The following is a 16,978-nucleotide window of genomic DNA, read 5'->3' as shown; positions in this document are numbered from 1 at the left end:
ATCTGAGTGATTTGAGTGTAGAGCCAGGAGTAACCCGAGTGCAACCTGGTGTTTTGGGGTCTGAAAACCAAAAATAAAAAAGAGAGAAAAATAGGGGAGAAAGAAAAAAAAAGATTTCCTTATGTATGGACTTGGTACAAGAGAAAATGCAGGATAATTTTAAGTCAACTTTTTTTTTTTTTTTTTTGGTTTTTGCTCTGGGGACCACACACAGCAGTACTCAGGACTAACTCCTGGCTCTGTGCTCAGAAATTGCTCCTGGCAGGCTCGGGGGACTGTATGAGATGCCAGTGATTGAACCTGGGTCCGTCCCAGATCAGCAGCATGCAAGGCAAACACCCTGCTGCTGTGCTATCACTCTGGCCCTTAAATCAATTTAAGTCATATACTGTATGATTCCATTTTAATAACGTTTTGAAATAATACATGGAAAATGAAACACATATGCGTTTATAAATGGGAAACATTCAGCTGATTATTTTGCTATAGATTTCGGGGTCACAACCCTCAGTGTTAAAGTTATTTGAAACTAGATGCTTGGGTTTGCCTCTGAAAGTGCCTGGAGTCGGAGACAGTGAGGTGGTGCTAGAAGTCTGCCTTGCAAGCACTAGCCAAGGAAGGACCTCGTTATGATCCTCCTGTGTCCCATATGGTCCCCCCAAGTCAGGGGCAATTTCTGAGCGCTTAGCCAGGAGTAACCCCTGAGCATCAAACGGGTGTGGTCTGAAAAAACAAAAAAAACAAAAAAAAAAAAGAAAGAAAGTGTCTGGGGGGCCGGAGAGATAGCATGGAAGTAAGGCGTTTGCCTTTCATGCAGGAGGTCATCGGTTCGAATCCCGGTGCCCCATATGGTCCCCCGTGCCTGCCAGGAGCAATTTCTGAGCCTGGAGCCAGGAATAACCCCTGAGCACTGCCGGGTGTGACCCAAAAACCACACACACACAAAAAAAAAGTGTCTGGGGGACTTTGTGGTTCCAGGGATCAAACGTGCACCATGCAGGGTCAGAGAAATAGCACAGTGGTAGGGTGTTTGCCTTGCATGCAGCTGACCCAGGACAGATGGTGGTTCAAATCCTGGCATCCCATAAGGTCCCCCGAGCCTGCCAGTAATGATTTTTGAGCACAGAGCCAGGAGTAACCCTTGAGCACTGCTGGGTGTGACCGCCCAAAACAAAGAAATAAAAATAAAGTGCCCCATGCATATGAAGCATGTACTTTGTCTAGAAAGGGACCTCTGTGGCCCTGGAAATGGATGCAGGATTTGACAGTGATTAGGATTAAGCTGACAGCACATTTTTTGAAGGATGTTCCGCACCAAGACTTGGGCTAAGATAACAGACAACTATATACTCAGTAACACAAATACACTCAAGTTAAACTGAAAAAAACAGAAAGAGCACCACTATATTGAATCAATGCCAATATTTTGGTTGTGCTAAAACTCTAAACTCTACAGAAAAGGTACTATTGGGGCAAACTGTGACGAGCACACAGAATTTCTCTGTATGGCTTAGAATAACTTATAAGTACAATTATCTTATAACTTCCTAATTAAGAATGTTAGGGCTGCAGAAAGAACCCAGTCTCAAGGCCGAGTCCATGCTTTTACATGCCAGAGGCCCTGGCTCAATCATTACCACTGCCTATGTGTTGATATATTTAAGGGAATGAGCCAATGAACCGTTAAGGGGTGATGGACACCCCTCCCAAAAGGCAGTTGGATTGGGACACTCCCTCTCCCTTTAAGTGACAACTGCCTCAGAAGTATAAAAAGGAGAGCCTGGCAGGTATTGGAGACCCAGAGAAAAAAGCAGAGACAGCTGATGGGGGATGGGGGTTGAGAAGAGGCCCAGGCCAAAGCATTGGCAAAATGCTTCCTTCCTTCCCTCCCTCCCTCTCCCTCTTTCTCTCCCCGACTCCTCTCTCTCTTTCCACCTCCACCAGCTACAGATCCCTTTCTCCTCCCAGCTGAAGAGCTGTGATCTACACAGGTGCCTCTCTCTCTCTCTCTCTCTCTCTCTCTCTCTCTCTCTCTCTCTCTCTCTCTTTCTATCTCTCTCTTTCTCTCTCTCTCTCTCTCTCTCTCTCTCTCCTCCCTCCTCTCTCTCCTACCCTCTCTCTCTCTCCTACCCTCTCTCTCTCCTACCCTCTCTCTCTCCCCCCATCTCTTCCTCTCCTCTTTTCTCTCTCTCCATCTTCTCCTCTACACACATACACATAGCTCAGGAGGCAATTCAGTTCACTACAGTTTGGTGTCCCTTGGTGGACCTCCGACAACACCCCCGGCCCAGGCAGCCAGTGCCTGGCACATATGGTCTTTGCAAAAAAAAAAAAAGAAAAAAAAAAGGAGAACTATACACTTGTTTCAAAATAAGTTTGAGTACAACTCATACTGCCTACTGCCTATTATATGCCATATTCAAAGCTGAAAATTTTGCCACAGAATGAAAACATTGCTCTTGTCTTTGCATCGACCACACATCTCCTGTCAAGAAGGCTTCCTTAGATCAATGTGTCAAGATGTTCCTACATTTATGGATTTGTTGCTTTTAAAGTTTCTCACCTTTTGTTTTGTTTTGGGGCCACACCCAGCAAAGCTCAAGGGTTACTCCTGGTTCCACACTCAGGAAATTCTGAGGGACCATATCGGATGCAGGGATTGAACCCAGGTTGGCCACAGGCAAGAAAAATACCCTGCCTGTTTGCTGTATTATCACTCTGACTCCAGTAACTCACCTGGGTTTAAAATTTAAGTTTAAATTTGACATCTTTGGAAAAAAATTATATATATATTTATTTATTTGGTTTTTGGGCCACACCCAGTGACGCTCAGGGGTTACTCCTGGCTATGTGCTCAGAAGTCGCTCCTGGCTTGGGGGACCATATGCGACACCGGGGGATCAAACCTCGGTCCGTCCTAGGCTAGGGCGTGCAAGGCAGATGCCTTACCACTTGCGCCACTGCTCCGGTCTCTAAAAAAATTTTTTTTTTTTTTTGGTTTTTGGGTCACACCCGGCAGTGCTCAGGGGTTACTCCTGGATCTATGCCCAGAAATCGCTCCTGGCAGGCTCAGGGGACCATATGGGATGCTGGGATTCGAACCACTGTCCTGCATGTAAGGCAAATGCCTTACCACTATGCTATCTCTCCAGCCCTCCCAAATTTTTTAATTGAGGTGCCAGAACTTTAACTACTGTTCCTTGTACTTTTCATGTACACACGAAAATGCCACACCAACAATAAAAGGGCCTACTTCTCTCCACCAGTGTCCAGGGACCCTTCCCAACCCTCTCAACCCCATGTGAGTTCAGTTCTGTAGACAAAATCTTCCATTCTAATGACTCTGACCATTTGTTGTTCCCTTACTGTGTTTCCCTTTTTAAGCAACATATGGGAGAGATCTCGTTTTGTGTGTATGGAGGTGGTGACACCTACACACACATAGACGCACAGAGTAAAACTCCTGAAATTCCACAAATTAGGCTTTATATCTTAAATTCCATTTTATTTTTGAGATAAAAGAATGATGACTACATAGGCAACAAAGGTAACTTTGTTGTTGTTGTTGTTGTTGTTAAAAAACAACTCTTTAAGGAACTAAACAAATATAAGATGAAACAGCAGATTTGATCTGGTAAATGGAAAACAGGAAATTTGATACCAAAATCACTACATTCACACTGCCACACTTAAAAGTAGCTGCTAAGGACCCAGAAGGAAAGGACTGACTTAACTAGGTTAATACCTTCGGGAAAGCATAAGCCATTCCTCTACAGGGTGTTGGAACCATCCAGAGAGGTGGTAAGTAACTGAGAGCATTCTGTTTCCTTAAAGCAGGTAGAATGCCAGTGGTTGTGATCATTTTGTTTATCAAAAGAGGCCAAGTACATCTGGGGACCTCTGGAAGAGGGGCTCGCCCTCTGATTGACTCCTCAGGCTCTGCTTTCCTGTAAGAATGCATTCTGTTCTGCTCACCTCAAGTTGAAAGGAAAGCTGACAGCTGCAGAGAAGCACATGGGGCTCTCTGGAGAAGTTTGGGGGAGTGTGAGCAAGTCCTTCTGGCTACAAATCGAAAGTCATATTCCATTTGTTTGTTTTTGGGTCACATCCAGTGGTATTTAGGGCTGATTCCTGACTCTAAACTAAGGGATCACTCTGGTCACGATCAGGGAACCCTACGTAGTACTGGAATCAAACTCAGGTCAGCTCAGCTGAATGCAAGGCACACACCCCACCCACTACACCATTATCTGCAGCCTGCCAAAGCCACATTCTTTAGCAGATTAAGTAGAGAAGGCTGACACTTGTGTTTTATCTATCAACTTGTTCTGAAGGAGAGTGAGAGGAGAAGAATATTATTATCATTATTTTTTTTTTTTTTTTTTTTTTTTTTGGTTTTTGGGCCACACCTGGTGATGCTCAGGGGTTATTCCTGGCTATATGCTCAGAAATCACTCCTGGCATGGGGGAACATATGGAATGCTGGGAGATCAAACCGAGGTCCATCCTAGGTAGGTGCGTACGAAGCACCACTGCTCCAGCCTAAGAATATTATTTTTATAGGTAAGTCTTGGCATCAACAACTCTGGTGCTACAATATGATAGGATACGTTAGCTGTACTGAAATAGACTAATGTCACGGTTCGAAAGAATAAAGAGAGCAAGCTCTTAAACTCTCGGCTTAAGCTATTAACTCAGAATGCTTTTGACTCTATTGTGAGACATGTACATTACCAACAGTCATGAAAGACAACTTCCCCTGAAACCTAGCTGATTCATTTGAGCTTCCTCTAACACAAAATCTGCTGTTTTTCTGAGTCATACATTGTTTTCTCTGAAGAGAATCAAAGCGCAATCAGTCACCTGTATAACACTTCAAAACAAATAGCCAGAAAAGCATTTTCAGCATGTCAAAGGCACTTGAAAAGCTAAAGCTAGAGTCTTTCTCTGCAGATTGAAACTCATATAGTCCAGTAGCTAGAATACTAAAATATTTTCTTTAGTCCCCAAATCTATGGCCCAGCAAAAAATCATTAACAGGACTGGGGATGTAACTCAGCGATGGAGTACTCGCCTTGGGTGTTTGGGGGAACCATAAGAGTCTCTTCTATCAGAATAAGCTGTTTCTTGGTAGGTCCTCCCAGTAGTGCTAGGGGCCACCAGCATGACACCCCCACAGTGTTGAGGAGGCCATGTTGTAATGGGGATCAAATTCGTGTGCATACTTAAGCATGAGCTGCTGTCCTGTGGGGCTACCTCCGGGGACCCAGAATAAGCTAGAATTAAATCATTTAAATATCAGAAAATAGGGGCCAGAGCGGTGGTGAGGAGCAGTAAAAAGTCTGCCTTGTTGGCGCTAGCCTAGGACGGACCATGGGTCTATCCCCCAGCATCCCATATGGTCCCCCAAGCCAGGACCAATTTCTGAGCACATAGCCAGGTGTGGCCCCCCCAAAAACAACAACAAAAAAATATCAGAATATAGTAGCTAACACTAAACTAACACTAAACTTTTCTCTGTGTGTAAGGTGCTGGGGATACTGGACCACTTTTTTTGCCATCTGCTTTGTCTACAAAGCACAAAGAAGGCTGCACTACTGACCAGAGAGAATTATCCAAGACAGACTTCATGCTTCTTTCACTTCAATCCTTCTTCCCAGTCATGTAAGATTGTTCTTGAAACCGTATAAACAGGCATATTCCAGAAGCAGTCTGGCTAGCTCTAGCTCCATTGACATACTACAAACCAACCTGACTTTCAGGATCTCTTAGAAACACTGGCCTTCAGACAAGCTTATTCTGCCTGACCCACAATAAAGCAGACAGGCAATTGTGTCAGAAACCCTGAGAGGTGTTAAACAGGAATCAGGTCAGTTTTCCATTTTGCTCTAAAGGAGCATTTTCTCCTACTGTATTAAGAACTATGTAAGTACAACTTATTCCTAGCACAGAAAGGCCTTATTAATAAATATCAAAAATAAAGAAAAAAATCTGTAATTTCTCATCCTTGCAGCTTTTTATCTTTTGATAGGTTCTGGGGCCAGGCAATGCTGGGGCTCAACATAATATGCCTCACAGTACATGCATATCATTTGAGCCATTTCCTTGGCTTATTGTTCCTAAGGCACTTATCATTTTTTCTTTCTAATTCTGACAACCATCTATAGTGAATGCAATACCAACAGTCCATTCACAAAAATCAAATGTATGAGCTAAGTCATTTTATTTTAGATGTTGGGAAAAATGGTATTTGTAATTTAAAAACTTGAGGTAAGTAAAGGATTATGTCAATTCAATTTTGTGACTAGCAAATGCTTATATCAACATGTAAATATTAACACAGACACTTTACATATTAAGATATTTTTTTATTAGTTATTTAAGGTTATAACCATAATACTCTCTCCTATTAGCCAAAATAACCTCCTGAATATTGACTCTGTTCAATCAAAATAATGTCCTCTAAATCAATGCGGAAAATCAGTTCTGTTTTACAACTGAATCTTGTACTCTCTGATCTGATACTTTTCTTCTGAAAATGCTCGTACGTGATAGGCCATAACGAGTCCTGCAACATTCACCATGCCTGATGCATACGACAAACTTAATATATGTTTGCCTAATGAATCAACAAATGAGTGTCCTGGCACAATAAGATTTTTCTTTCTAACAATAATCAATAAATCTTAATTGAGCCATGGAGGAAAAAGAATTAACTCAAGAAAAGTCAAACAGTAACTTCTTACCCGCAGTCTGGAGCTGGACACCACCTACAATCAGGATCTGCCACAAGCCACCTTCGAAGCATAAACTCTTCATATTTTTCCATCAAGACATCATCACTTAAAATTAAGCGGATATCATGGGGATTAAAACGTTCAGTACATTCTGGGCAGCTAATGTTAACTCGACTTTCAGAGATTTCTATCCTCAGATACTGCCGTAAGCAATCCACACAAGATCTATGATGACAAGTCATTATGTCTGGAAATCTGTCTTTAGAATGCCGCAGAAGGCACAGAGGGCATTCTATTAAGTCTCCTACTTGTTTGCTGATGGAAGACAATCCATTGTCAGAGGAGGTATTTGTAGAGAAAATGGAGTTCTTATCAGTACACATTTCTGAGTGTATACTTTCAATACTTGCGATTCCATCCACCCCGCCATTGAGCTCCCGTGATTTTCGCTTGTTATCCTTTTTCCTCCGGAACAGGGAGCCTATTGAAATTCTTCTCTTCTTGGGTGCCTTTTTGACGGAAGGCAAGCTCACGGACGAAGCAGAGGACTGAAGATCTCGATCTGAACCCATTTGCCGATGTAAACTCATGTCTAAAATGTTCATTAGAATTGAGTCAAGGTCTGTGCTTATACACAGCCCCTCATTATATTTAGAGATAGAACTGACTTCTTGTTCTTGCATTCAGATTAAGCCATGATGTAAGAAAAGATTATTTGGTTCCGTCAGAAATTCTTGAAAAGGTTTGATGTGCAGAAGACTATTATAGATGTTCTGAAAAACAAAAATAAATAGAAGATCATTTAATTGTATTCTTAGTGTGCATTAAAAATCAGCTTATAAACTTACTACGAAACATCCTACAACTTATTCTTTAGCTATTAAGTTTTATTAAACAAAGCCAAAGCCAATTTAGTTAGTAGTCAGGTCTACAAGAGAATACAAAAATCAATGCTGAAATAGCAAAAACAATCTTTCATCTTAATAAAAGACTAGATTTTAGCTGACCTATTTATTATTAAAACTGTACACAGACTTTTACTATACTATTACTCAGACCTCACCCCTCTGGCTACATTTTTTTTTTTTTTTTAGTTTTTGGGTCACACTCGGCGGCACTCGGGTTAGTCCTGATTCTGCACTCAGAAATAGCTCCTGGCAGGCATGAGGGACCACATGGGATGCTGGGATTCGAACCACCATTCTTCCCGGATCAGCTGCATGCAAGGCAAAAGCCTTACTGCTGTGCTATCTCTCCAGACTGACATAAATATTTTTATCTATTTTCAACGGACACTTAAACATACATTTAATGCAAAGGGCCAAGTACAACTTATGCAATCTTAAATAAAAAGTTTTTCTGTGAGAGTATTCTTATCCTATCAGATAGAGTGACTTGTTATCGAGTTACAGCCGGGACTGGAGAGATGGGTGGGGTGCTTGTCTCGTACATAGAGGACCCAGGTTCAGTTCCAAGTATCCCACTCACCTGGTCCCCTCGGCACCACCAGGAGCAATTCCTGAGTGCAGAGCTAAGAGTAACCGCTAAGCATTGCTAGGTATGACCCCTAAACAATAACTAAATAAGTATAAATAAAAATAAAGGTATAGAAATTTAGAAGACAGCATATCACACGGATGGGCATAAAGAAAAAGTTGGCCAGAGCATAGTCCAAGAAAGAACAGATAACAAACAGATACCACATATCAAATTTGACATATAACAAATAAAACAAAAAACAGCACAGTACTTATTTACTGGTTGCCACGGAAAAAAATAACTTGACCTACTGGTCACCCCATTTATGTCAATTCCATATGGCTCATGATCTAAGTGAAAAAGTAAAACCATAGGCCTGAGGCTGAGGGGACAGTTTGAAATGTGCAATGTACTTTGCATGCTAGAAACCCAGGTTAGATCCATAGCCTCGTGAGGAGTCAACTCCCAAGCAGCATGTCAGGAGTAATCCATCACAGGCATCACCAGGTTGGCCCAACACCAAAAAACTGGGCGCAGGGATGTAGTAAAGCTGTAAAAACGCCTATGCACTGCATGTGAGAGGCTTTACTTAGGCTTATTCCTAAGGCATATATTCACCCTACTGCACTCCACCAGGGTTGGCCCAAAACAACAAAAGACTGATTAATTGGAGTACAATTAAATCCAAATGCAGTATTAAGCCAGTGGGCAAAAAAAATTGCAATGTGTGTTAAACAAAGGACTAAGAGACACTTTGCAAGAGGAAATGAAAAAATGCTTGATCTCATCAACCAGCAGGGAAATGACATTAAGGCTGTTCAGCGAGATGGCTAAAATTCAGACTGACATTTCCAAGATGTAGATTGCTGATGATAATGTAAGATGTCACACCATTTTGGTAAACTGTTTAACAATATATATTGAACTTGAAAATATAGCCCATTCTTACTCTATTATATTCCTAAAAATAAGTATACAAGGGAAATGAAAGCATACATGCAATCAAAATGATAAAAACAATAATGGCAGCATTGGCCATAGTAAACCAAAACATTATACTGAAAACAACACAGATTTCCATTAACAGCGGAATAAACAGGCGCAATTTATTCACATCTATATGCCAGAAATAATGAAGATGAACAAAATACTGCTACATGCGAAACAAAAATGAATCTCACACCAAAATGTGCATATTATGAAATGCTATTTAAATATATTCAAATACCTTCAAAATACAATCAAATGCACTAAAACAGAAAGAACTAATTTATGATAAAAGTCAGGAATCAGGGGCTGGAGTGATAATACAGTGGTTTAGGTACTTGGCTTGCACATGGCTGACCTGACCTGGGTTCAATCCTCAGTATCCCCACATGGTTCCCTGAACACCAGCAGGAGTGATTCCTAAGTGCAGAGCTAAGAGTAACCCCTGTACATTGCTAGGTGTGACCAAAAACAAACACACAAAAACGTCAGGACCATGACTAATTTTGGTGGGAGATACAAAAAAGAATTTTAAAAACGTATTATATTTACACAAGAATGTTCCGTTTGTTATAAAGCACTGACCTACAAACATATGACTAAGCACTTTTCTGGACAGTTAAACTACAACTGAAGTTCAGAAAATAAAAATGCTTCCAGCTGCTCTCCACACGTATGCTTGAGAAACATCGATGATTTCCCAAGACAAACTCTAGGAAAACATTTCACTCACGCCAACTTTAGGCACAGCCATACGTTAATTTTTTTCTCATTGTTGCAGCACTTCCCCTTATTTCTGAGGAAAACACACAGTGGATGGGCAGATTTTACTAAAAATAAGGTGCATCTGCTCACTATTATATACGTTTCTTTTCTCTCACAACTCAAAATGCTTACAGAAATTCAGAGCTCAATATATGTATCACAGAAGAGAACTGCAGAGGGAATCAATTTTGGGAATCTGTTCTAAGAATTTATCATTTAAATTTTAGATCAGTAGAACTTCATCAGTATCACTTGGGGAGCTTCTCAAAACAAACACTTGGAAATTTGTTCCCCACATAACTTATTATCCAAATGAGAACCTTCTACGAGCTGGCAGGCGTGACTGAAGACACAACAGGATTAAGGAACACACAGCACAATGTACTGTCAACCTACTTAGGAACCCTTTCTAGAACAGTGTGCAAATGAATGTACAGATATGCCTTAAAGGAATAGTAATTTGAATACTAGAACTCTAATATGTCTATTATTTCTATATAGAATATCTTCTATATTCTAATATTTCTATATGCTATAATAAGAATACTATAAAGACACAAAAACATTTTCAAAAGAGACAAGATCTGGCCTTCAGTGGGGAGGGCATTTGCTTGCATGTGGCCAACCAAGGTTTGATCCCCAGCAACAGGTCCCCCAAGACTGTCAAGGGTGATCCCTGAGGGCAGAGTCAGGAATAAGCCCTGAGCAACTGGACACTCCCTTCCCACCTCCCCGCCCAAAAAATAATCTGGCCCCTACCTTCATTTTGATTGACTGCATGGCTCTAGAGTGAAATATTTCTTTGACTGTGTGTAGTGTTTAATCAGGATATTTTGGGCCACACACATAGGAGATAAAGGGAACTCAAAAGACTGTCTGCACATGCTTTGCAAGCAGAAGACTCAGGTTTGCTACTTGATACCAACTGGCTGTCCAATACTGCTAGGAGCAATCCTGAAGCAGTAGGCCAGGAGTAGCTCCCGAGCTCCTCTGGGGTATGGCTCAAAATACACACTTAAAATTAAAATACTGAGAAAATCCAGTAATTCTGAGCCAGTCCATATGTCCATATACTATGGCCATTCTTTAGAGTGGCCAACTTCAGCTTCAAGTTTAATTTTTCCCTCTGCCTGCTCCAATCTGTTTAAATCCATGCAGTAAGATTTTCATTTCAGATTCTGTACTTTTCGGTTCTAAAATGTCTAATTATTTTTAATAGTTTCTATTTCACTACTGAGATAGTCCATTTCATCATTGTGAAAACATGTATATCCCTTCTAGTCCTCAAAAATGTGAGTTAATTTTAAGTCTGCTATTTTGAGGCCTGCTACCATTCTGAAGGGGAGGTTCTTGACATTATACCACATACTTATACTAAGTATAAAAGCAATGTATGGGACAGGAGTGATAGCTAACAGCCTGCAGTATAAGCTTTGCATGCAGGAGGCAGGTTCTATACCCAGTACTGCACATCGCCCCTAAGCATCTCCAGGAGCAGCCGTGGTACAAGAATAAAGTATGGCCCAGAATTGAGAAAAACGAACGAAAGGAAGGAAGGAAGGAAGGAAGGAAGGAAGGAAGGAGGGAGGGAGGGAGGGAGGGAGGGAGGGAGGGAGGGAGGGAGGGAGGGAGGGAGGGAGGAAGGAAGGAAGGAAGGAAGGAAGGAAGGAAGGAAGGAAGGAAGGAAGGAAGGAAGGAAGGAAGGAAGGAAGGAAGGAGGAGGGAGGGAGGGAGGGAGGGAGGGAGGGAGGGAGGGAGGGAGGAGGAAGGAAGGAAGGAAGGAGGAGGGAGGGAGGGAGGGAGGGAGGGAGGGAGGGAGGGAGGGAGGAAGGAAGGAAGGAAGGAAGGAAGGAAGGAAGGAAGGAAGGAAGGAAGGAAGGAAGGAAGGAAGGAAGAGCAGAGTACGTACAGCCTGCAATATAGCTTTTACTGATTTGGTACAACAGCTGTACGTGCAGCATCACTACAGCACACATGTAATACTTATGCAATAATAATGCATAATAATGCATAATAATAATAATAATAATAATAATAATAATAATAATAATAATAATGCAACACTACTTGCTGGCACTGCTGTATCAGGGTCACATTCAGCACTGAGAGGTGCTCAAGAGCTATGTCTGGGAGTGGTGAGACCAGGGTTGGTCACATGCAAGGCAAGTACTTTAATCCTATACTCTCTGGCCCCCAAGGTGAGAAGTAAACAGAATAAATTCAGAGAATCTCCGAAGTCCTTTCAGATCTTGCTGGCTAGTGAGCATCTCACTTTCTAGCATTACCCAAGGCACACCTGTGTTTCCTTATGATCTTTTCCTCCCAGTGCTAATTGATCTTCTTCCGCTAAGGACATGTTAGTTTAATACAGTCTCAATAACCATTTGTGTCATCTTTTCCCCCTCTTCTTTGGAATGGCCAAATTCAGCTTCAAGTTTCACTTTCCCTCTGCCTTCTCCAATCTGTTTAAATCCACGAGTGAGATTTTCATTTCAGATTCTGTACTTTTCAGTTCTAAAATGTCTAATTTTTTTATTAGTTTTTATTACACTACTGAGATAGTCCATTTCATCATTGTGAAAACACGTATATCCCTTCTAGTCCTCGAAACTGTGAGTTAATTTTAAGTCTGCTATTTTGAGGCCTGCTAGCATTCTAGAGGGGAGGGTCTTGACATACCACATTTTTCTGAGTCTTCACGTAGAGGGTACTTGCTTATTACAAACTGGATACTGGGAGTGGCATGCTGTAGAGACTTTAAGACAAGTAAAGAAGAGCCTTTTACATTCTTGTGATGAGTGAGGATTTTTATTATACCTGGCAGTTTAATCACGGCAAATCCAGCTGCGCTTGTGGAGGCCTGTTTTTGTGCTTTCTAAAGAATGGACTGTAGAAAGCGCAAATGCTTAACCACACCCCTTTAGCCTGATGGAAATCAAACACTGAATTCTGTCTCCCTCGCATCGGAAATCTCTGTAGACAGCTTTTTCAGCATTATTGCTGATTTTCCACTGAGCTCCTTAGAGTCTCCCATGCACAGTTCAGAGGTCATCCAGACACCTGAGAGCTTCTGTTAAGCAGACTCCTGGCCTTCCATCCTGAGAGTTGTGACTCAATTTTCAGCAAGGCTGGCAGTCCCAGATGCCACCCTGACATCCTAAACCATGGAGAATCAGGCTGTGTAGTTTTCAGCAATATGGATGTTTTTCCTCGGGAGGAATGCTATATAAAATTGGGGGGGAGGGTACATTTGGCAGATTTTCAAAGACTATTTTCATATTTTCATCAGGCTGAGATTCTTAGATGTGTGTAAGTGTGATGCTGCCAGAAAATGGTAGCCTAATCTTAACTAAGCTTAAATACTTGTTATTGCTATAATATCATCAATTACACTTAGCTTTTAAAAAGTCCTTAAAAGATTTTCTTGCATTATCTAACATCTGTGACTGCAACAGCTTCTAGAAATAACTAAATGTTATAGGCAGTGGGACTAGAAAGCATCGCCTGTGAAAGAAGCCACCCTTTGATTAGATAAATGTGTTAAATTTCTTGACCTTTTATTTTTTGGTCACAAATAACCAATATAAATATTAATTCACTATCTTTTTCAACAAATAGGCACTGAACCTATCATGTTCCAGAAGTCTAAATGGTAGATACAGACTAGTGAGCAAAATAAACAAGGATCCTGTTCTGCAGAACCTTCATGTTTGTGCATCTAAACCAAACAAACAAACAAACAAAAAAATCTTAGCTTTGGGCCTGGAGAGATAGCATGGAGATAAGGCGTTTGCCTTGTATGCAGAAAGATGGTGGTTCAAATCCCAACATCCCATATGGTCCCCCGAGCCTGCCAGGAGCAATTTCTGAGCGTAGAGCCAGGAGTAACGCCTGAGCGCTGCCGGGTGTGACCCAAAAACAATAACAACAACAACAACAACCACAACAAGAATCTTAGCTTTATAACTGGGAATATCTCAAAGCTCAACAAATATTTATGAAAGGGGTGCCAAAGAGAATACAATGAGTAGGATGTGGCCAACCCAAGTTTGATCCCCAGCACCCATATGGTCCCCCATCAAGTTCTGCCAGGAGTAAGTCCTGAGTCATAGCCAAGAGTAATAAAGCTTATGCGCTGAGGTGTGGCCCACCCCACCTCACCTCAAAATCCACTTGAAAGCTTTCTAATAACCTATGGATTCTTACTTTCTCACAGTAAAGATGGCTTTTTAACACCATACACAGCAAGCAATCTAAGCCAAAGAAAGAGAAATCACTAGCTAGCTAACCAAAAGAGTAGCTGAGAGAAAGAATATTCAAGTGTTCACTATGCAGGACTTAGGGAATCAATGTAGTTAAGTGTGCAATCAATATAGTTAAGGAAGAGGAAAAATTCTCCACGGCTGATTTTCTGGTTATTTTGCTCTGCTTCTCCCTCCAGGTTCCTAAGGCAGTGGGACTAGAAAGCATCGACGGTGAAAGAAGCCACCCTTTGATCAGATAAGTACAAAATGTACCAGAAATGATGGGTCTGAACATAAGCTCTGATGCAAAATACCTTTTGTAAATGGGAATCTTATCACTTTAATGGCTTTCTTAAAAAGCTATAATAATATACATGTAAATATTTATGATGGTACAAATGCATATAAATTATGAACTGGATAAAGCCTCTGAAAGGATGAAGATCACAGAGTAGAAATAAAATGAACAACTGTTGGCTCTATAAGGCTTTTCTAATGCAATCAGAATAGTTCTTAGAACTTGGGATTCTGGAATTCATCATCAGTGTACATTAATTTCGCTGTGGCAAATACAATGTTTTCTGTTCATTCAAGTTGATATAGCTACAAACCTATCTCAAGAGAAGGTTCTAATATTAAAAATGGGATAAATAATTTCAACTCGGGGCCAGAGAGATAGCATGGAGGTAAGGCGTTTGCCTTTCACGCAAAAGGTCATTGGTTCGAATCCCGGCATCCCATATGGTCCCCCCTCCCCCAGCCCCTGAGCCTGCCAGGAGTAACCCCTGAGCGCTGCCAGGTGTGACCCAAACACCAAAAAAAAAAAAAATAATAATAATAATTTCAACTCAACTACCTAGAGCGCTTGGGGATACTTCAAATCATCATTTGCATGCATTTTCTGCAATTATTTTGGAAAGTATGAAAGCTTACCAATTATACTAAATTATACTACCACTGAGCACAAGCTTAAACATAGTTTCTAGCTCTTAAAAGATTCACAAACACACCCTATTTAAGTGGGGTTTGTTTGTTTGTTTTTGGTTTCTGGGTCACAACCATTGGTGCTCAGGGGTTATTCCTGGCTCTGTGCTCATGAATCACTAATGGCATTGCTGGGAGACCATATGGGGTAGAAGGGGCAACCACCTGCAATGCAAATGCCCTAACCACTGTACTGTACTATCTCTTTGAATGGTAGTACAGAATAGTGCTATGCAATAGTAATTTTTGTTTTAGAGTCATAGCAGCAGATGCTCAGAGGTTACTCTTGGCTCTGTGCTCAGGAATTATTCCTGGTGGTGCTCAGGGGACCACATGGATGCAGAGAATTGAACCCAGCATGCAATGCGGCCTACCTGCTGTACTATCTCTCCATTCTCTGGTAGGCAATTTTAATAGTCATTATAAATATCCATTACTCAAGCCATTACCAAAAACGTATGCTGTGGCAGAAAGGAAAAGCATTATCCATTCCATTTTTACAAGAAAAACAGATTTAAAGCACTTTGCTTAACTCATTCCAGACTCTTTGGAAACAAAAGGGTAATGATAGAAAAAGCACAGTGAAAAATGCATGCAGGTTGTGGCCTATATGAACTATGCAGAGACAAAATGTTTCAAAACAGGCTATATAAAGATATATAGCAGTCAAAAAATTTTTTCAGGTGGCTATTTATTGCTACAGAAGCACTAGCCTACTCTGTGATCAGGACCAACCAAGTCTGTCAACTTATTTGAATTTCAGTATTTTCATTTTATTTAATTTTTGTCTAAGGAACACAGCCAGCAGTATCCAGGGATTATTCCTGGCTCTGTGCTCAGACATGACTCCTAGCAGGGTGCAGGGGACCATATGGGATGCTGGGGATGGAACCAGGTCAGCCACATGTTGCTCCAACCACTCTGCCCCCTTTACAATCTCTGAAGACTAAATAAAATGTACTTGACTGTGAAATCTTCTGGTGCCACTGGTTTTCTTTTCTTTCCTTTTTAGTTTTTGGGTCACACCCAGCAGTGCTCAAGGGTTACTTCTGGCTCTACGCTTAGAAATCGCTCCTGGCAGGCTCGGGGGACCATAAGGGATGCCGAGATTTGAATCACCATCCTTCCGCATGCACCTCCATGCTATCTCTCCGGCCCCCGACACTGGTTTTCTAATCTAACCTCTGGACTTTCACTTCTTGGTTCTGTGTTCTCTTCCAAGCCCATATTTCTTTAGTCTTTTTATTTAAGAGCATCATGATTTCCCTTCTTTTCCCATTGTTGCTACCACTATCCCTGTACCCCAGAGTCCCACATACTAGGGTGCTATGCTTAGTATGTGTGTGCGTGGGAGGATATCCCATGCATTAGCCTGCACACACAACTGAGGGCTGCTATAGTACCCATGTACTTTCTAGGTGGTCAAACATTACTTTTGGAGCTGAGACACACTGCTGCACCATGACTGTGTACTCTGTCAAGACACTGGGGAGCAAGGGCCACACTCTTCACATGGGGGGGACAATGGGGACACCACTCAATCTCAAAGCCTTGATACATTTTACAAGTGAGAGAACTAGAGCTACTTAACAGTATCACTAGCCACGTGAGGCTACTTAGGTTTGACTGAAACTTTGGAAACTAGATTTTATTCCTCACTCGTCACCACACAAATGGCTATACGTGGGGCCCGCACTGTGAGTTCTACGACACAGCCCCCATCCAGGAAGTGAGTGGTGGGTCACACAGCTCCTGTGATGGAGCCAGTCTAGATCCTTTTAC

The 16,978-nt window shown here is 41.6% G+C and overlaps 1 protein-coding gene across 1 annotated transcript in view; it reads right to left on the bottom strand.

The window, feature by feature from the left end:
* Positions 1-7,507, bottom strand: part of RNF19A (ring finger protein 19A, RBR E3 ubiquitin protein ligase) — a 31,999-nt gene extending 24,492 nt beyond the window's left edge. Inside the window, exon 1 of the mRNA XM_049773872.1 lies at positions 6,747-7,507. Coding sequence (XP_049629829.1) covers positions 6,747-7,420 — 674 coding nt within the window. The 5' untranslated portion in view covers positions 7,421-7,507. The remainder of the gene's footprint in view (positions 1-6,746) is intronic.
* Between the last annotated feature and the right edge of the window lie 9,471 nt (positions 7,508-16,978).

Source organism: Suncus etruscus, chromosome 5, assembly GCF_024139225.1.
Source record: "Suncus etruscus isolate mSunEtr1 chromosome 5, mSunEtr1.pri.cur, whole genome shotgun sequence".
Taxonomy (NCBI): Eukaryota; Metazoa; Chordata; class Mammalia; order Eulipotyphla; family Soricidae; genus Suncus; species Suncus etruscus.
The sequence above is the reverse complement of the archived record's forward strand: the minus strand, read 5'-3'. Positions and strand labels throughout refer to the sequence as shown.